Genomic DNA, 21,593 nt, shown 5'->3' on the forward strand with positions numbered 1-21,593 from the left:
CACAAAATTAATATTTAGAAATCTGTTGCATTTTTATATTCCAATAATGAACTATCAGAAAGAGAAATTAAGAAAACAACCTCATTTACAATTGCAACAACAACAAAACAACAACCACCCCCAAAAAACAAGCCTAGGAGTAAATTTAACCAAGGAGGTAAAAGACCTATACTTGGAAAATTATGAGACATTGAAGAAAGAAATTGAAGACACAAATACACGGAAGCATACACCGTGCTCATGAATAGAAAGAATTAACATTGTTACAGTGTCCATATTACCAAAAACAACTGATTTGATGCAATCCTTATCAAAATACCAAGGGCATTTTGCACAGGACTAGAATAAATAATCTTAAAATGCATATGGAATCACAAAAGACCCTCAAGAGCCACAGCAATCTTGAGGGGAAAAAAGAAAAAACAACTGGAGGTAGTAGGCTACCTGATAGGAAATTATACTAAGAGACTAAGTGCTCAAAACACCATGGCACTAGCACAAAAACAGACACATAGATCAATGGAAGAGATTAGACAGTCCAGGGGGGAAAAGAAAAACAAAACACGCCTATAAGGTCATGTTATCTATGCCAAAGGAGGCAAGAACATACAATGAAGTAAAGAAAGTCTATTCAATAAACAGCGTTGGGAAAACTGGACCGATACATGCAAAAAAAAATGAAACTAGACCATCACTTTATACCATATACAAAAATAATTTAAAAATGTATTAAAGATTTCAACGTAAGACCCAAAACCATAAAACTCCTAGAAGAAAATATAGGCAGTAAACTTTCTCACATTGCTCTTAGTAATATTTTTTTTCTGATATATCTCCTTAGGCAAGGGAATCAAAAGAAAAAATAAACAAATGGGACTAAATCAAACTAAAAAGTTTTTGCTCAGCAAAGAAAACCATCAACAAAACAAAAAGACAACCTACTAAATGGGAGAAGGTACTCACCAATGATACATTTGATAAGGGGTTAATATTCACAATGTATAAAGAACACATATAACGCAACGCTAAAAAAATAAACAATCCAATTTAAAAAGAAACAGAGGACCTGAAGAGACATTTCTCCAAAGAGGAGATACTGATGGCCAATAGACATATGAAAAGATGCTCAACCTCACTAACCATCAGAGAAATGCAAATTAAAACCACAATGAGATATAACCTCACTCCAGTCAGAATGGCTATCATCCATAAATAAACAAACAACAAGTGTCGGTGGGGATAAAGATAAAAGAGAAATCTTGTGCACTATTGGGGAGATTGCAAATTGGTACAGCCACTATAGAACACATTGTGGAGGACCTTCAAAAAACTAAAAATAGAAATACCTTATGACCCAGCAGTTCCACTTCTGGGTATTTATCAGAAGAAATCCACAACACTAATTCGAAAAGATATATGCATTCCTATGTTCACTAAAGTGTTATTTACAATAGCCAAGATAAAGAAGCAACCCATGTACATCAATAGACAACTGCATAAAGAAGAAGTACAAACAGAGTGTGCCAAAATATATACACATTTTAAGAAAGAAAAATTGTATTAAAATTGGAATATGCATCAAAATGGCTGTGTGAGGTGAGCCTCTGTGAAGCTCCTCTGGAATTTACAACTAATCGAACAACAATAACTCCACAAAGGACTCCCTAAACAGCAGACAGGCAAGACGAAGAGGCCCACTACTTAATTCACCTAAAAGTGGGGGAATCGAAAGAGCAGGGAAGGAGGGAAGGGAGAAGTGCGCAGACGGAGCCCTGCGGGCCCAGGACGCAGACCTAGCTCAGTGCTCCGAATTCACTGCATCCGGGAACTACCGCAGCTGTGGAAGAGGGAAGAACTCGGACTGCTAGGGCTCTGCTTACGGCCCACAGGGCTGAGGGGGCAGAATATAACACGGCTGAACACAACGTTCACGGCAGAGACCTCAGAGCAAAGACTGAGGGAAGAAGGCTGAAAACAATGGTTTAAGCTCTCATTGCCAAGCAGAGAATGGAAGCTTTAGGCACTGAAACTAGTTGCCCCCTCCCTACCCTCCCAGAGCTTGCCCTGCCCCCACCAGCCCAGTGATACAAGCATAACACTAGCAGTTTCAAATCAAAAGAACAGAATATTTGTTGTTCTGAGACCTGTGGACTACAGACACAGATTCTGAGCCCAACTAGTTCCTGCAAAGGGAAGGAAGCTGTGGAAGCAGGACTGGCTGTCGTGGTGGTTGCTGCCATTGCTCTGGGCCACCTCTCACAACTCACCCACTGCTGGCCCCACGTATCTGGGCGGACCCTGCAGGAGTAAATAGAACTGCTGAAATATATGGGCTCTGAATCTGGTGCAGAAAGAACTTTGGAACTTCAAAACCTCTCCGCATACCCACATGGACACTACACCCTGTGACCCAAAAGAACTATTAACAGAGGAGAAGCCCGACATCTCCCAGGTAATCCCCCCGTTGTGTGAGAAGCTGGAATAGTGCAGAGAAAACATAGCACTACCGTGTGAGAGAGAAAAAAACAGGCTGCAGTCGGAGAGAAAATAAAACATTCTACCAAAAAGTACTGGAAAACATAAGAAAGACCTCTTCCTATCAACCTGTTGCAGAAGCCAATCCTGTAGATGTCTAGGAAGAGAAATAATAAATCAGTAATTTCCATGAATAACAAAGGCAACAAGACAGCTCAGAAAGAAAGTGAAAAGTCTCTAGAAGAAAAACTTAAACATATGGAAATATGTGACTTAAATGACGGAGAAGTCAAGATTGCAGTTCTGAAAAAACTCACCGAGATGCGAGAAAACACAGAAAGGCAATTTAATGAACTCAGAAACACAATAAAAAACATGAACATTGTATGAAAGAGATTGAAATTTTAAAAAAGAACCAAATGAAATTACTGGAGATTAAGAATTCAATAGAAGAAATTAAGAATGAAATAGCCAGCTTAGGTAGTAGAATTGACCAGATGGAGGAAAGAATCAGTGACATCGAAGATAGAAACCTGGAAATGACACAGATGGAAGAAGAAAGAGACTTGAGACTTAAATGAAATGAAAAAACTCTACCAGAACTTTCTGACTCCCTCCAAAAGAGCAATATAAGAATAATGGGCATACCAGAAGGAGAAGAAAGAGAGAAGGGAACAGAGATTATATTCAAACAAACTGTTGATGAGAACTTCCCAAACTTGTGGACAGAACTGGATCCTCGAAACCAAGAAGCAAATAGAACACCTAACTACCTCAATCCCAACAGGCCTTCTCCAAGGCACATTGTATTGAAGATGTCAAAAATCAACGACAAAGAAAGAATCCTCAAGGCAGCCAGGGTAAAAGAAGACGGTAACCTACAAAGGAAAGCCCATTAGATTATCATCAGATTTTTCAGCAGAAACTCTATAATCCCGGAGGGAGTGGAAACAAATATTCAAACTATTCAAAGAGAGAAATTATGGGCCAAGAATAATATATCCAGCAAAGATATCCTTTAGATATGAAGGAGAAATAAAGACCTTTCCAGACATACAGAAGCTGAGGGAATTTTCTAATACACGACCTGCACGACAAGAAATACCAAAAGAGGCTATTCGACCACCATCAACAGGGACAATTTGTGGCAACCAAAACATAAAAAGGGGGAGAATAAAGGCCTGAACCGGAATATGGGAATGGAGAAAGTAAGCGTGCTGAAGAAATCAGAACACTCTAAATATCAAACTCTCTTTCACATAAATTTAAGGTTAACCACTAAAAAAAAAATCCAGAACTGAAAAATATACTTTAATAAAAGAAGAAACAGAGGGAAACATCATAGAATACCACTAAACAGAAATAATAGACAACAACAAAAAGGCAAAGAAACAATGGAGACACAGCCTTACCAGAAAACTAAAGATAGAATGACAGGAAATCCTCACATATCAATAATCAACCTAAATGTAAATGGACTGACTCACCAATAAAAAGGCACAGAGTAGCAGATTGGATCAAAAAACTAATCCAACCATATGCTGTCTCCAAGAGACACATCTCAGCTACAAGGACAAGCATAGACCCAAAGTGAAAGGGTGGAAATTGACACTCCAAGCAAATGGTACCCAGAGAAAATCAGGTGTAGCCATAATGATATCAGATAGAACACACTTCAGGGTGAAAAAGATAACAAGACACAAAGACTGACATTTCATAATGGTAAAGGGGACTATACAACAAGAAGTCATAACAGTCATCAATATTTATGGCCCCAATCAGGGAGCACCAAAATATATCCAGCAAGTACTAGCAGAACTAAAGAGAGAAATTGACAAAAACACAATGGTACTAGGGGACTTAAATACAGCACTGACAGCTATGGATAGATCATCCAAACAGAAAATAAATAGCAAAATAGGAGCCCTAAATGACACATTAGAGTAAATGGACATAACTGACACATATAGAACACTTCATCCTAAAACATCAGACTATACATTTTTTCTAGGGTACATGGAACATTCTCAAGGATAGACCATATATTGGGGCATAAAATCAGCCTCAGCAAATTTAAGAAGATTGAAATCATACAAAGCATATTCTCTGATCACAAGGCTTTGAAATTGGACATCAACTGCAAAACGTAAGCAGGAAAAAACACAAATACATGGAGATTAAACAACATCCTTTTAATGAACAACTCGGTCAAAGAAGACATTAGAGGAGAGATCAAAAGATACATAGAAACAAATAACAATGAAAATACTACCTACCAAAATTTTTGGGATGCAGTGAAAGCAGTTTTAAAAGGGAAATTGATAACATTACAGGCCTATCTCAAGAAACAAGTAAAATCCGAAATAAACAACCTCATGTTACACCTTAAAGAACTAGAAAAAGAAGAACAAGTGAAACCCAAGGTCAGCAGAAGAAAGGAAATTACAAAAATCAGAGCAGAACTAAATGAAATAGAGAACAAAAAGACAATAGTAAAAATTAATGTGACAAAGAGCTGGTTCTTTGCAAAGATTAACAAAATTAAAAAAACCCTGGCTATACTCACTAAGATAAAAAGAGAGAAGACACTACCAAAATCAGAAATAAAAAAGGGGAAGTTATCGCGGACACCACAGAAATACAAAGGATCATCCAACAATACTATGAAGGACTATTTGCCACCAAATTCAATAACCAAGAAGAAATGGTTCTTAGAACCATATAGCCTTCCAAGGCTAAACCATGAAGAACTGGAAAATCTAAACAGACTGATCACCAGTGACAAAATTCAATCAGTCGTCCAAAACCTTCCCAAAAGCAAAAGTCCGGGACCAGATGGCTTCACTCGTGAATTCTATAAAACCTTCAAAGAAGATCTAATACCAATCCTGCTCAAACTCTTCCCAAAAATTGAAGAACAGACAGTACTCCCTGACTCATTTTATGAGGCCAACATTACCGTGATACCAAAACCTATTAAGGACAACACAGAAAAAGAAAACGACAGACCAATATCTCTGATGAATACAGATGCAAAAATCTTAAACATAATACTAGCAAATCGAATACAACAATGCATTAAAAAGATTATTCATCACGACCAACTGGGGTTCATCCCCCGGGCACAAGGATGGTTCGACATCCGCAAATCCATCAATGTGATACATCAGATAAACAAAATAAAGGACACAAATAATATGATTATATCAATTGATGCAGAAAATGCATTTGACAAGATACAACATCCTTATGATTAAAACACTTAATAAAATAGGTATAGAAGGAAAATATCTTAACATAATAAAGGCCATATATGACAAGTGCTCAGCTAATCTCTTAATTAATGGTGAAAAACGGAAGCCCTTTGCTCTACATTCAGGAACGCGAAAGGGCTGTCCGCTATCACCTCTGCTTTTCAACATAGTGTTGGAAGTCCTTGCCAGAGCAATCACGCAAGAGAAAGAATTAAAGGCATCCAAATTGGGAAAGAAGAAGTTAAATTATCACTCTTTGCAGATGACATGATGCCATACATAGAAAACCTTAAAGACCACCAAAAAGCTGTTAGAAACAATCAACGAATACAGTAAAGTTGCTGGCTAAAAAATCTACCTACAAAAGTCCATTGCATTCCTATATACTAACAATGAAATCTCAGAAAAACAAATACAAAAAACAATTCATTTTGCAATCGCAGCAAAAAGAATAAAATACCTAGGAATAAACTTAACCAAGGATGTGAAAGACCTATATGCTGAAAACTATAAGACATTTTTGAAAGAAATTGAAGAAGGCTCAAAGAAATGGAAAGACGTTCCGTGTTCATGGATTAGAAGAATCAACAGAGTTAAAATGGCCATATTACCCAAAGCAATATACAGATTTAATGCAATCCCCATCAAAATCCCAATGGCATTTTTAAAGAAATAGAACAAAAAATCATCAGATTTGTTTGGAACCACAAAAGAACGTGAATAGCCAAAGCGATCTTAAGAAAAAAGAACAATACTGGAGGTATCACACTCCCTGACTTTAGCTTGTACTACAGGGCTACAATAATCAAAACAGCATGGTATTGGCAGAAAAACAAACACATAGACCAATGGAATAGAATTGAGAACCTACAAATAAAACCACATAAATATGGACAGAGAATTTTTGAGAAAGAAGCTAAAAACATACAATGGAGAAAAGACACCCTCTTCAATAAATGGTGCTGGGAGAATTGGAAAGCCACGTGCAAAAGAATGAAACTGGACTGCTATCTGTCACCATGTACCAAAACTAATTCAAAATGGATCAAAGACTTAAGCATAAGACCTGACACAATAAACTGCATAGAAGAAAACATAGGTACTAAACTTATGGACCTTTTGTTCAAAGAGCATTTTGTGAATTTGACTCCAAAGGCAATGGAAGTAAAAGCTAAAATAAACAAATGGGACTATATGAAACTTAAAAGCTTCTGCACAGCAAAAGAAACCATGGACAAAATAAAGACGCAACCGACTGAATGGGAGAAGATTTTTGCAAACAGTTCCTCCGATAAGGGTCTAATATCCAAAATATACCAGGAACTCATGCAACTCAACAACAAAAAAATAAACAACCCAATTGAAAAATGGGCAGAGGACCTGAAGAGACATTTCTCCAAAGAGGACTTACAAATGGCAAATAGACATATGAAAAAATGCTCAACATCCCTAATCATCAGAGAAATGCAAATAAATAGAGATATCACCTCACCCCAGTCAGAATGGCTATTAACAACAAGACAAATAGTAACAAGTGTTGGAGAGGCTGTGGAGAAAAAGGAACCCTCAGACACTGTTGGTGGGAATGCAGACTGGTGTAGCTGTTACGGAAGGCAGTGTGGAATTTCCCCCAAAAATTACAAATAGAATTACCATATAACCCAGGAATCCCTCTCCTGGGTATCTACCCAAAAAAATATGAAAACATTTATACATAAAAACACGTGTGCTCCAATGTTCATTGCAGCTTTGTTTATGGTGGCCAAGACTTGTAAACAACCAGAATGTCCTTCGATAGATGAATGGATAAAGAAGTTGTGGTATATATACACAATGGAAACTATTCGGTGGTAAGAAAAGGTGATATAGGAACATTTGTGACAACATGGATGGATCTTGAGAGTATGATGCTAAGCAAAATAAGTCAGACAGAAAAAGCAGAGAACCCTATGATTTCACTGATATGTGGTATATAAACCAAAAACAACAAAAGAACAAGACAAACAAATGAGAAACAAAAACTCATAGACACAGACAATAATTTAGTGGTTACCAGAGGGTAAGGGGGTGGGGGGAGGGAGATGACGGTAAGGGGAATGAAATATATGGTGATGGAAGGAGAACTGACTCTGGGTGGTGAACACACAATGGGATTTATAGATGATGTAATACAGAATTGTACACCTGAAATCTGTGTAATTTTCCTAACAATTGTCACCCCAATAAATTTTTTTAAAAATTGTAATATCCAATTATATTGAAAGCAAAAGATGAATACAAGTCACCTTTGACTTGTGCAATTACAAGAGTTGTTTAAAGTGGTTACCATCAGCGTCCAGACACTTCTGATTACGGCGAACTATTGCTTGGGCAACGTTGACCAAAGTGTGCACTTGTATATATATTTTTGGCACATACAAAGTGTCCACTTGTATACATTTTTTTCGTATATACAAGGGATTATTACTTGGCCTTAAAAAAGAATGAAATGTCACCATCTGCTACAACATGGATAGACTAGAGAGTATTATGCTAGGTGAATAAGTTAGATAGACAAAGACAGATACATTTCGCTCATACGTGAAATATAAAGAACAAAATCGATGAACAAACAAAACAGAAACAGACTCATAGATACAGAGAACAAACTGATGTTTGCCAGATAGAAGTGGGGTTGGGAGGCTGGGTGAAAAAAGGTGAAGGGACTAAAGTGTGGGTAGTTACAAAATAGTCACAGGGATGTAAAGTACAGCATAGAGAATGTAGTCAATAATATTTCAGTACCTATGTATAGTGCTAGGTGGGTCCTGGACTGACTGGGAGGGTGTCACTTTATAAATTATTTGGATGTGTGACGACTGGCTGTATACTTACCCACCTGAAACTAAAGAAGTTAATGTTGGATGTCAACTGTAATTGAAAAAATTTAAAAACATAAAAAATAAAGTTAAATTAAGTCACAATGCTTAGCAGTCTAAACTTAACTAACACATAAAATGTTAAAAAATCAGAAGTTATATTGTGATGGTTCAGTGTGAGGTCGGAGGGATAGTGGATGGGGGGAGGGGGGTTCACAGTGTGAGGGATATAAATGATGAACGTCTAAGTATTACCTTGTCTTGTATACCTGAAACTAATAAATAAAAATAAAAAAAATAAATAAAAGAAGTTATTACTTAGCATATTGGGGGTTATTTTATTATATAAGATATAAGTAGTTCATTGTATGCAAATTTTGTACTCAACCTTCATAATCAAATAAAAAATAAATGGTATCAAAAGTAAGCATGAGATACAATGAATTTAAGGTTTAGAAAATAAAAAATTGTATAATTTAAAACTATCAAGAAGTTTGAAACATCCCAAGAAATAAAGGGAGCTCTGTGTTGTGTAAAATGTTAAAATAACACTCGGTTTGGGATTTCATTTAAAACTATGTTGATTCCCCACCCCCAAAATTTAAAATAACAGAAGACATTCTATAGGCAGATAATGCCAAGCAGGATGAGTGGTTATTTGACCTTAGAACTACCAGGACCTAATATTATTATTAATATAAAGGAGTTGCTAACATCCATAACATTTCTACTCTTATGCTATTAGAATTGGAAAATTGTGATTTGCAGATTCCTATGCTGCTTTCAAAATACAAGTCACAGCATAGGCACAAAGAAATGCTATGAATGGCTTGAGACTATGTAACAAGAAAGATTTCTTTATACACCAACTTGATACAAAATAATACTATGAAAAGTAGCAAACAATATTGATTTTGAGTTCCATGTGCTATTACTCGCCCCACTTCAGAGAGAAAGAACAGAGGTAATAATAGTGAGGTAACTTGTCCAATATCTAATAAACCTAGTAAGAGGAAAACCAGGATTCAAACCCAGGAATTGACTCCAGAACTTGTCTTAAACTCATTTCGTTCCTAGGTCTCATAAAGGAAATCAAATGCTGAGATTTGATTATTATTGGAATTCTCCTCTTTTAAACTCTAAGTAAGGGTTTTGTGAATTGTGTGTATGTCATTTGATACAAAAATGACCATGACCTCTGAAGAGCTGTGGAATATGTATTTATTCCCACCAGCAGGAATATTTGCAGTACTGTAAGAATCATTTTTCCTCAGGACATATTTAATCAAATTAATTTATTTGGGTATTCTGGGTGAAAATTACATAAAGTGTCAATTTGGCCTTGTTCTACGTTATCCAAATATAATGCAAAATTTAGAAGTAGTTACTGTCGTCATACGTACATGCATGGGCATTGCTCACCATTCAAATCCTTTGAACTTTTCCTCCCTTCTTAGTAGAATTACATAAAATGCTTCCAAATTTTCCAAATAAAAAAGGTTTCCATTCTTTGAATTTTAGTGTGGGAATTCTTCAAATGAGTACTATGGGCAAAAAATTCTTGAGGACCTCTATAAACGTGTTGCTCTGTGATGTGGATTTATATTTTTTTTAAATGCATGCTATTTTTAATTTGTAAACTAGCATTAAAACAAATATTCTAATCAGTAACTGATTTTCCATCACTGCCATTGCATTAATTGCAACTACCCTTTTAAACACCATGCAGTGAAGACTATGGTGCCAGAAATGTAATTCACAAATGTTTCATTTAAAAATAAAATACTATAGTTATATACCATACCGTATTAATTTGTGTATATTCTTATTTTAGGAATGAGTGTGGAATGAGATGATTTTGCTTTGAAAACCACCTTGTGAAGTAAACATTTTTATTACTATTCCTTTTGTAAATATAATTTATTAACAGTGTAAAAATACTTTCTATTTACATTTTAGCAAACAGGTCTATCTTATTAGAGGCCAGAAAAACAAAGGCATTCTTTGTTTTCCTGAATAATGCTAGCTACCATTCCTGTGGCTGAGCTATAGACAGCCACACACTGGTAACTCCAGAAAATAGAAGAGCATTTGTGTTTCTTGTTTTGATTTGTTTTCTAGTTTATTTCTGCTGTCATTCGCCTCTTTCAGATATTTGAAAGCAGAAATGAAAGGCCGAGGATCCAGCTGCAATAACTGTCTTCATTGTAATAAAATTCTGTTATCCCACAATTTGGTTCTTATCCCCTCCCAAACATATCTAACAAATATTTACCAATTAGGTGATTAAAATCAGTACACAGGGGAACAAAACAGAGAGTTCAACATACATCCACACATATATGGACAATTAATTTTTGATGAAGATGCAAAGGTAATTCAGTAGAGAAATGATAGTTTTGTGTGTTTTTTTAGTACTGATGCTGGAACAATTAGATATCCACATGTAAAAAACTAATTTCAATGCTTACCTGGTACCATATACAAAAATAAATCAGATTTAAATGTAATACCTAGAAGTATAAAACCTCTAAAAAACAAAGAAGACTATCTTTGTGACATTGGGCTAGGCAAAGATTCTTAGAGCTGATACCAACAGAATGATCCATAAAAGAAAAAAAAAAGATAAACTGGAGTTAATACAATTGCAAACTTCTGCTTTTTGAAAAACTGTGAAGGGCACTGTAAGAGGATAAAAAGAAAATCCATGGACTGGGAGAAAATATTTGCAGAGCTCATAACTGATAAAGGACTTGTGTTCAGAGTACATAAAAAATTCTCAAAATTCAACAGTAAGACAACAACCCAATATAAAAATGAACAAAATATGAAGAGATATTTCACCAAACAAGATATGTGGATGGTAAATCAGCACACAAAAAGATGTTCACTATCATTACTCATTAGGGAAATGTAAAGTAAATGAGATACTTCTACATACCTATTAGAATGGCTACATTGAAAAAAAAACCCAAAACTGACCATACCAAGTGTTGGGACTCCTGGTGGGAAAGCAAAATTATACAAACACTTTGGAAAACAGGTAATTCTTGAAAAGTTAAATATACACATACTATGTTATCCAGTCACTCCACTCTAGGTATTTTTCTAAAACGAAATGAAAATATATGTCAATACAAAGACTTACACACAAATGAACATAGCAGCTTTATTTGTAGTAGCCCAAAACTCAAAACACCACGCTCATCAACGAATTGTGGTATGTCTAAGTAGTGGATAACTACTTAGTAACAAAACAGGAAAATGACTCTTCATACACACAACAACAGGGATGCAGCTCAAAATAACTATGCTAATTGAAAGACAAGCAAAAGAGGAATATATTGCCTGATTCCATTTACATAACATTCTAGAAAAAAAAATGCAAACTAATCTAAATAGAAACAGAGGTCAGATCAGTTGCTGCCTAGGGCAGGGGAGGGATTACCAAAGGGCATGAAGAAACTTTCAGGGGTGATGAAAATTTCTATTATCTTGACTGTGGTGATGACTTCACAGGTGTACAAATTTATCAAAACTCATCAGACTGTACACTTTATGTACAGTTGTCCTACTATACTTCAATAAAACTGTTTTTAAAAAGAATTAAGTTGTATATTCAGATAAAAACCCGTCTAGATAAACAAACAAAAAAGAATAGCATAATAAGTCCAAATATAAATGAACTTGCAACGCTTGGCTTCTTAAATATCTACAACAAAAGATAAAGCTGCAGCACTTGTCACTGTGCATTATGTATGTGTGTTTGTGTGGCAGGGATAGTGGGTGGTATTGTGTATATGTTCATAACAGGAAAAGTACAAATAGATATTAACAAGCCATGTTCAGCCTGAATATACCAACAGATTCTTAATAAATGTCATTAATAAAGCGTCATCTCATGTAGAAGCATGAACATGTAATCCCCCCAAAATATCATGAAATAATGGAACAGAGAACATATAGTTATACAAGTAATTTATAGATAGCCTTATGAAGAAAAACAAACATATCCTATGCTGGAATTAATACTTATAAAAATATTCATGGTAGAAAATATACGGTATTATGCATAAATTAAATTAATTATATGAAGAAAAGACATTTTCTTTTAGGGACCTGTCATTATAAAATTAAGTTAACTAATAGACTGGAAAAAAGCTATAAAAATAAGTGTGTTACTAGGTTCTTAGGTAATGCATACACATTAAAAGTAGACCATTGTGGTTATAAGAACTCACCTATAGTTTATGGCTTGGGAAAAAATACTTCCAAATTGAAAATATGAATAGTTTACTAACATATTATCTTTGTATGAGGTTATTACAAGCTGTGTTCTCTTTTTATTCTCCCTATTCCACTCCAGACTTTCCTGTATCAGTTTAAATGATTAATTACTAATCTTTGAAAAGCATCTTAACAACCCTTTAAGTAGATCATTTTAGAATAAAAGCTGTAATTGAGTCATATTTGTCTAATATCATAAGTCACAGTTGCCTTGAATCAAGGCCAAAATTATATTTTACCTTTAGGATTTTACCACCAATTAATTTCTTTCTTAATTCAGTGGGAAAACAAGCAAAATATATGAATAGGCAATTTTCAAGTGTACAATAAACATGAAAAGACATTTAATCTTATCACTAATCTAAGACATACAAATACATAATAATAACAAATTAATTTGGAGATATTCATTAAAAATGTGAATGGTGATCACCTCTGAGTGTAGTTTGAATTACTTTTAATTTACTTCGATTTCAATATAGTATCTGTCTTCTTTTCAATGTATATCATTTCCACAAAATATAAAGCTATTAAAAAACTGCCTCATTAGTTGCTTGCTGAAAAATTATTGCCAATGAATCAGAAAAGAGAATTCAGAAACAAAATTAAGCGATTTAGTTATTATGATTAAGGTGGTATTTCAAATAAGTGTAAGACAGAAAGATTATCAAATAAACAGTACCAAGAAAATTAGCTCATTAAAAAAATACATATGTATTTTAAAAATCTGGATACCTAACTCACTGCTTACTCCAAAATACTAATTTCTGATGGTACAAAATTTAATGTGTATTTTAAGCCATTAAAGTAATATAAAAATATAAGACCATTCATTCAAAAGATATCCATAATTTTAAATAAAAATAACAGGTTACAGAACAATATTTATGGCATAACCCCACTGATTTAAATTATTGTTTCCAAATTATATGTTTTCATTAAAAGTATGAAACGAAAGGATACACACCCAGTAAATTTTATTCACCATTATATTGCCATCCTTTACTACACATGCCTGGCATGAGACAGGCATAAAAATATATTAGCTGAATGACTAAATAATGAGCTCTTATGCATTGTTGGTGAGACTGTAAATTGAGATAACTTTTCAGGAGAGAAGTTGGCAATAAGTATCAAAGAATAAAATGAGCATACTATTTCAGCACTCCCATTTCTAGGCATTCATCCTATGACTAATTTTCACGAGCATATACAGTAGGTATACAGAACTAATTTTTTATAACTGGAAAAAAATGTTAGTGGAGAGATAGTTGGGAAATAGCTGCCTTGCAACAGGAATCTGGTTAAATAAATGAATCAAAGCAAATATTTCTATTGAATATACATCTATTTTAAAATAAGACGTTGATCATTTACCTTGAAAATATAGCAACAATAAATTGATAAAAGAGCAGGTTACAAACATAATATCACGTCACATAGATAAAACAGTATATATAGATAGGCAAGCGTGTGTATGTATAAATAAATTTCTGGAAGGAAATGCATGAAAACGCTAACAACAGTAATCATCCGGTTGTTAAGATTGTGTATTTTTACTATCATTGGAACTTTCTAAGTTGTATTTTTTCTTTACAATGCTTATATCCTTTGACAATCAGAAATAAAAGTAAATTCATTTACAAAATGGAAAATAAAGGTGCTTCCTAACTTTTAAAAAATATGACAAAGCACAAATCCTATAATGAAAAAGTAACATAAAGGTTCATCTAACTTTCATATTTTCACTTATTTGAAATGAATAATTCATCATATTTTATATATTGATTTATTACTTGTATTCTATGAACACGTTTAGATAGTGAATGTAATTAATAATTATTTTCTACATTACTATGTCAAATCACCTCTGTGGATTTTTCTGCTATCATAGAAATAACAAGGTATCTTCCAATTAAGTCTTTAAAAGACTACATCCTGTGAATTTATTCATATACAGATAGGTAATTCTTGTCATTCATAAAAATGGGCTAAATATGTTCCTTACCTTCCAATGAAAAGTAAACACTGGTCTTTTTGGTTGTACCAAGGGAGTTGCTCTGTAGCAGGAAAGAATCCTGTAAATAAAAATAACAGATACCTGTTTTTAAACTTCATTTTGCATATTAATGGACTTCTAAATCATACTTAGTACGGTTAGAATTTCACAATGTTTGCAGCAAATGAGTGGCAGATGACACTGTAAAGTATACTCTGACAGATGATGCACTTTCCCTAGCACAAATCCCCCCTCCCATCCTGCTGTTCCTAGAATTGAAAACTGCTGCACAAAAGTATAGAGCAAACCCTCTGCTTTTAAATAATACTGCCTAACATTTGAATGCCCTTTTATTTTATCTACAAGGTTGTTGTAAGCATTGAGAAGGGCTACGTGGCAAGTCAGCAGCAAGGCTGGGGTATATTATATGCCAGCTTAAAAACAGAAATATAGTAAAAATGGTGTAATTTGACTCACGGCAACAGGGGTTCACAAACCTTGTAGATGGATTAAAGCAGGCTTGCCAAACATCACAGACAGCACTTATTAAAACTGCTACGTGGAATGCAATATGCCTGCTTTCTAGCCCCTCCCCCCTTTGCCAATAAACGACTCCCCCTTTTTTCAGTGTAAAAATACATGCTCATAGAATATTTAGAGATTTTTTTTTAAAAAGCCTAATCACACTTCCCAAGGATGCCATATGAAGTATTTTCATCCAAGTTTTTAAAAACAGATTTTTGTGAAGAGGCCCCTGACAAATAAGACGGGAATTCAGGATGAGCGGAAGGGAGAAAGATACTCCTCTTCCCTTGTCAGGAACTATGGCTAGTATTTTTACCTCATATCTAAGCTTTTTTTAAAATTATAAAACTATAAAGAGAATTTTGTAGGGATAAAACGCCTTCCAGGGGTGTGTGCCCCAGCTACCGAGAAGCATCTGGGAAGGCGGGCGGAGCCTAGGGGGAGCCTAGCGTTTGGGCATTCGTTGGGCTTAGCGATCGTCAATCAAGCTTGCCCAACAAATGAGGTGCGAGCTAAAGGCACACTGGGAACTAAATTAAGGGGAGGTAGGGCTGGAAGGGGAGGGGGCTTGCGATGTAAACGGCGGAGAGATCTCGGGGTCTCACACTGCACCCTTCCGCCGCGGCACGCCTCTGTCCGCCATAGCTGTAGCCCGGAGAAGCTTGCCGCCGCCGCCGCTCGGGTCAGGCCTCTACCGCCACCTCCGCGCGATCGCCGCAGCCCCGCCCCTCCCTGCGCTACTGCTGCCTTCGCCGCTGCCACCTCCTCATCCCGAGCCTGGGCCATCCAAGCATCCGTGAGTCATTTTTCTGCCCATCTCTGGGCGCGCGGTCTCAGCGGTAGTCGCCACCTTAAGAGGTTTGCAGGCTTGCACTATGGCAGAAGCGGATCTTAACATGGTCTCGGAACCTGCCGCCCATGGGGTTGCTGAAGAGATGATGGCTAGCTCGTCTAGTGATTCTGGGGAAGAATCTGATAGCAGTAGCTCTAGCAGCAGCACTAGTGGCAGCAGCGGCAGCAGCAACCGCAGCAGCAGCAGTAGCCGCAGCCGTAGCCACTTATATAGAAAGAAGAGGGTACCTGGGCCTTCCAGAAGTGTGCGGCGTGCTCCGTCGGGTAAAAATTTCGTAGATCGGCTGCCTCAGGCAGTTCGAAATCGTGTGCAGGCGCTCAGAAATATTCAAGATGAATGTGACAAGGTAGACGCCCTATTCTTAAAGGCAATTCACGATCTCGAAAGAAAATATGCCGAACTCAATAAGCCTCTGTATGATCGGCGGTTTCAAATCATCAATGCAGAATATGAACCTACAGAAGAAGAATGTGAATGGAATTCAGAGGATGAGGTGTTCAGCAGTGATGAGGAGGTACAGGAAGACAGCTCTAGTGGAATGCCTGCGTTAGAGGGTGAGGAAGAAGACGACCCTAAAGAAAAACCTGAGGTAAAGGCTGAAGAAAACGAGGTTCCTAAAGAAATTCCGGAGGCAAATGCTGAAGAAAGAACAGAGTCTAAAGATTTTCTGGAGGCAAAGCCTGAAGTAAAAGAAGAGCCTAAAGAAGTTCCCCAGGCAAAGGCAGAAGATAAAGAACAGCCTAAAGCAACAGAGGCTAAGGCAAGTGCTTCAGTAAAACAAGCTCCTAAAAGAGTTCCTGAGGTCAGGCCTAAAGAAAGAGTGAATCTGAAAAGAGCTCGTAAGGGATGGCCTAAAAGAGAAGATCCTAAAGGCATCCCTGACTATTGGCTGACTGTTTTAAAGAATGTTGACAAGCTGGGGCCCATGATTCAGAAATATGATGAGCCCATTCTGAAGTTCCTGTCAGATATTAGCCTGAAGTTCTCAAAACCTGGCCAGCCTATAAGTTACACATTTGAATTTTATTTTCTGCCCAACCCATACTTCAGAAATGAGGTACTGACCAAGACATATATAATAAAGTCAAAACCAGATCATGATGATCCCTTCTTTGCTTGGGGATGGGAAATTCAAGATTGCAAAGGCTGTAAGATAAATTGGAGAAGAGGAAAGGACATTACGGTGACAACCACTCAGAGTCGCACAACTGCTACTGGAGAAATTGAAATCCGGCCCAGAGTGGTTCCTAATGCATCATTCTTCAATTTCTTTAACCCTCCTGAGATTCCTAAGATTGGAAAGCTAGAACCACGAGAAGATGCTATCCTTGATGAGGACTTTGAAATTGGTCAAATTTTACATGATAATGTCATCCTGAAATCAGTCTATTACTATACAGGAGAAATCAAAGGTACCTATGATGATGGTAGAGATTATGGAAACAGGAAGTATCGAAAATAAAAAAACTAGCTACCTGAAAAGAATTTTCAAGATCTCAAAACTTCAAACAGAAATGAAGCAGGTTTATATAGCCTTGAAAAAAAACCTGTCCTATAACCTCAACACTACTATTCCCTACAGCCTTGTGTTTTTGTATTTTCTTGGTGGTCTAAAATATTGTCTTAAAGTGTCTAAGTACCAGTTTATTCTATATAGCCTGTTGTAGAGTAATATTCTTTAAAACCTGTAAACTGCTGTCCTGTTATCTGAAGCATGTTAGTTTGGTGCTACAGAGTTTTGATTTTTGTGAAGTCCTTTTGTCATGTTCCTATCAGAATGTAACTGTGAAAACTGTTAGAATTGTTATCCCAAACAAATATTTGCTTGAACAAAACAAGTTACTAAAGTAACAATACAAGTGTTTGTTTATTTGTTTCTAGCCCAGAAGACTAGGACTTTAAAACTACTTGCACTAGCTGTGCCTTCATTACTTTGCTATAGAAATACAGTACTTATATTAACTAGAACAGTGCATTGTGAAATTTGCTTGAAAAAAGATGAACATACTTTTAAGAATGTCTATCAGTACTATATATGATATAACTGAGCTTGTTTATTTGACGGTGTGTGGTCTACAAATGTAATCATACTGAAGTTATTGTTTACCACTGAAGTGTTAATATGACATAGTATTTTAAAAAGTTTCCTCATATAGAGTGTAATTGTAAACTAAATTACTAACCACATTTTTGTACTGTGTTCTACTTTGCCTTTCACTGAAAATGATCACTACATCATTTGATATTTTTTTCATGTACTTCAGTTGCAACCTAATATAAATAAATGTCAAATAAAGTGTATCATGCTATAAAAATCTAGCATTTTTTCCTAATTATAAAAAGTAGTGCTTATTGTATAAAAAGTAGAAAATAGGGAAAGGGATTTTTTTAAAAAAGTATAACTCATAACATTCTGCTATATTTTCCAAATCTTAGCTCTTCTTTGGAGGATACACATTCAAGTGATTAGAGAGAAGGGACAGGGTGGGAGACCAGACAAGGGAGAGAGAGGCAGATAGGAGGGGGAGGGAACATGGAGGAAGGTGGAAGAAGGGAGAGGGAAGAGGGAGGTGAGAAGGGGGGAAGGGAAAGGAAATGGGAGGAGGGTTTAAGAAAAAGCAAGAGAGGGAGGAGGAGGGAAAAAGGAAGGGAGGAGGGAAGGGGAGGGCAGGAAGGGAAAGGGAGGAGGGTAAAGAGTGGAAAAGATGGGAAGGGGTGGGGAGAGGAAAAAGGGGAGGTGGAAGGCAAGAGTGATTCCCCCAGAAAGTACTTCTATATAAACTGTTGCTTTCACTTCTACGAGCAGCATGGGTAAATGACCCAGGCCCAAGCTTCACCTGGACTAGGGAGGTGGTCATACTCCCAAGTGTGGCTAATCTTTCTCTTATAGGTAACAGCATCCTGTCACCACTTCTGCACTGTGCAGCTGGTTACCAGGTAATTGGGTCCTAAGATTTTGATTTGAAATTAGTGTGAGGAGGAGGACCCTTAAACTCAGTTTACCAGAGAGTTTTTGCAGTGGACACAAAGGCACAAAATAAATAATAACATGGCATTTTACTTCACATTTGCCATTTCCCTGTCCACATATGTTTTCCTTGAAGACCTTACAGGAAAGAGATGTGGTAGGAGGAAGACAGGATTTGGGAATTTCTGGGTCTCTAGGCAGTAAAATTACATAATAGTTTTCCCAAATCCCACCATATGTAGTTTAGTTATCTTGCTTTTATTCTTGCTTAACAACAGCCCCTATATCTATAAATGTAAAATATTACAAGCCATGATATACTATATTTAACCAATCACATATGTTTGGATATTTAGGTTATGATTTATACAGAATCAGGAAGCAAATGATTGCCTTTAAGGATTCCATTGCAATTTTTGAGAGTGCTTTTGTTTTATTTCTGAGGGATTTTTTACTTTATTTTTTTTTTTATTAAATTTATTGGGGTGACATTGACTAGTAAAATATAGGCTTAAGGTATACAATTCTATAATACATCATCTATATATTGCTGTCATGCAGGATGTCATGCAGGGTCTCCTGTCCCGCTCCCCACATAAGAATGCAGGATGGTGTGAGGCCATAAAGGAACACTCACGGAGCCATAGATAGGGGAGTCATACCACGATATTCTTGCTGGCAGCTGGGTTGGAGACACAGGAAGCAGGAGCCACACTGTGCGCAACCCGCCGTCCTAACTGCAATACTCACTTGCCAACAACCATCTTCTTGCTAGCCCCCATTTGCTGCTAGCTTAGCCACGGCAGTTATATTAGTGGCCAATGGCTCACTTGTTACAGGTGACGGCCAACTAGTCACAGCTGATGGCCATCCAATCACAGTTGATGGCCATTTACTACCTGAGTGAGCACCTTTCCACTTGAGGGTGAGAGCCTGGAAACTGCACTCCTGGCTCTGTCCCCACAATTGCATTGTGTGTTCACCACCTAGAGAGTCAGTTCTCCTTCCATCACTATATTTGATCTCCTTTACCCTTTTTTACCATCCCCCTTTACCCTCTGGAAACCACTAAATTGTTAATCAAGATTGGGTATGGTAACAGATTTACTTACATGCCGGGGTCAAAACGAATATTATAATAAATATGGTGTTCCTGGCTCACTGCTATAGAAGTTCCCAAATAAGATGTATACTGTGCTTGCCAGACATCACAGAAAGTAGAGCTATTAAAACTTCTATATGGAATGCAACATCCTCATTGCATCTTTGAACACTTACCAGAGTATTTATTTCAGCCCCTTCCCGCTCTCTATTTTCCAGTATTAAAAGAATTCATGCCATTATAGAATATGTGCAAAATAGAAACAAATGCAGAAAATAAAAATCATTTAGAAGCACACTACAGTAAAATATGCCCAGTAGGTAGACTGGTGTATTTCCTTCCAGTCTGTCTCTTGGTTAAGTTTTACCACAAGTTCATGTCTCAAATCAAAAGATGTATTCAAGTTGGATGGGTGTAAGAAGCTAATTGGAAAAACAGCATATTGGGATTTTTACCTTTTCAGTTTTATCCTGGGAGAAGGGAAACAAGGGTCAAGGATTTTTTCATCAGTAAAGCTACATGCCTGAAACACAAGCTGTCTGTCTGTGTTAGGAGCTTTAACCACTCAGATAGTGGAAGTGGATAGAACCAGGAAACCCTTTGGTATCCACAAGCATTAGGATGCGGTTTGTCCATCACACTTGCTCAGCCAATGAATGATGTCAGAAGGAGGAGCCTACTGGGAGCGTAGCTTAAAAGCAGTGGGCCGTGGAGTGAGAACATTCGTGGGGGTCTCCCTCACCTTCTTTTTGTGTGCTGTTTTCTTTGGCTGTGATTCAAGGCTGAGGCCAGTTACCCCCTTCTCTGCCCCCAACCCGACTGAGAAGGTTGCCTCCTCCTCGGCTGCTGTCATCGCTGTCCCTTCTGTGAGTTCTTTTCCCATTCTGGATTGGGCTCTGAGTGTTCAAGGTAGTCACTAAAAGTTTCCTCTTTTCCTTTAACGTGGCCAGCTTAGATAGCCAGACACTTTCCTAAGCAGAAGCAAAGGCTGCTGAACAGACAGTTGTACACAGTGTGGAGCTAAGTAAAGAAAGTGACAACACAGTCAAATGATGCAAATGTCCAGTTCTGTGTGTGTGTGTGGGGGGGTCTTAGCCATATGGGTGTGTCCTTGATCTCAAAAAGCTTCAGGGGACATGTTATAAGATAGGAGCCTAATTTGAAAAGGACTTTCAGGCTCTTGGGAAAAAGTATAAACCCTCATTTGATAAGGTGTTTTGTACCCATCAGCCCATGAAATAGGACAACCTACAGTATAATAACTTCACACTT

The 21,593-nt window shown here is 36.8% G+C and overlaps 2 protein-coding genes across 5 annotated transcripts in view; one reads left to right on the top strand and one right to left on the bottom strand.

The window, feature by feature from the left end:
* The window catches only part of FAM133A (family with sequence similarity 133 member A), a 56,754-nt gene extending 40,184 nt beyond the window's left edge, over positions 1-16,570 (bottom strand). For 2 of the 4 annotated variants that reach the window (XM_081043391.1, XM_081043394.1), the window contains exons 1-2: positions 15,371-15,783; positions 14,883-14,952 (exon numbers count right to left, since the gene is read on the bottom strand). The gene's annotated coding sequence lies outside the window, so the exon portion shown is untranslated. Of the gene's footprint in view, positions 1-14,882; positions 14,953-15,370; positions 15,808-16,478 lie in introns of those variants that run through there. The other 2 variants (XM_081043392.1, XM_081043393.1) reach the window with 2 other exon arrangements.
* On the top strand, positions 15,953-18,560 carry NAP1L3 (nucleosome assembly protein 1 like 3). The gene has a single exon (XM_081043390.1). The coding sequence runs from the start codon at positions 16,274-16,276 to the stop codon at positions 17,711-17,713; it is 1,440 nt and encodes a 479-aa protein (XP_080899516.1). The 5' UTR covers positions 15,953-16,273; the 3' UTR covers positions 17,714-18,560.
* The last annotated feature ends 3,033 nt before the right edge of the window (positions 18,561-21,593 follow it).

The sequence above is a fragment of the Rhinolophus hipposideros genome (assembly GCF_964194185.1).
Source record: "Rhinolophus hipposideros genome assembly, chromosome: X".
Taxonomy (NCBI): domain Eukaryota; kingdom Metazoa; phylum Chordata; class Mammalia; order Chiroptera; family Rhinolophidae; genus Rhinolophus; species Rhinolophus hipposideros.

Excerpts from the sequence above, each read along its gene's own strand:
- NAP1L3 (XM_081043390.1), top strand. The coding sequence starts at position 16,274 with ATGGCAGAAGCGGATCTTAACATGGTCTCGGAACCTGCCGCCCATGGG.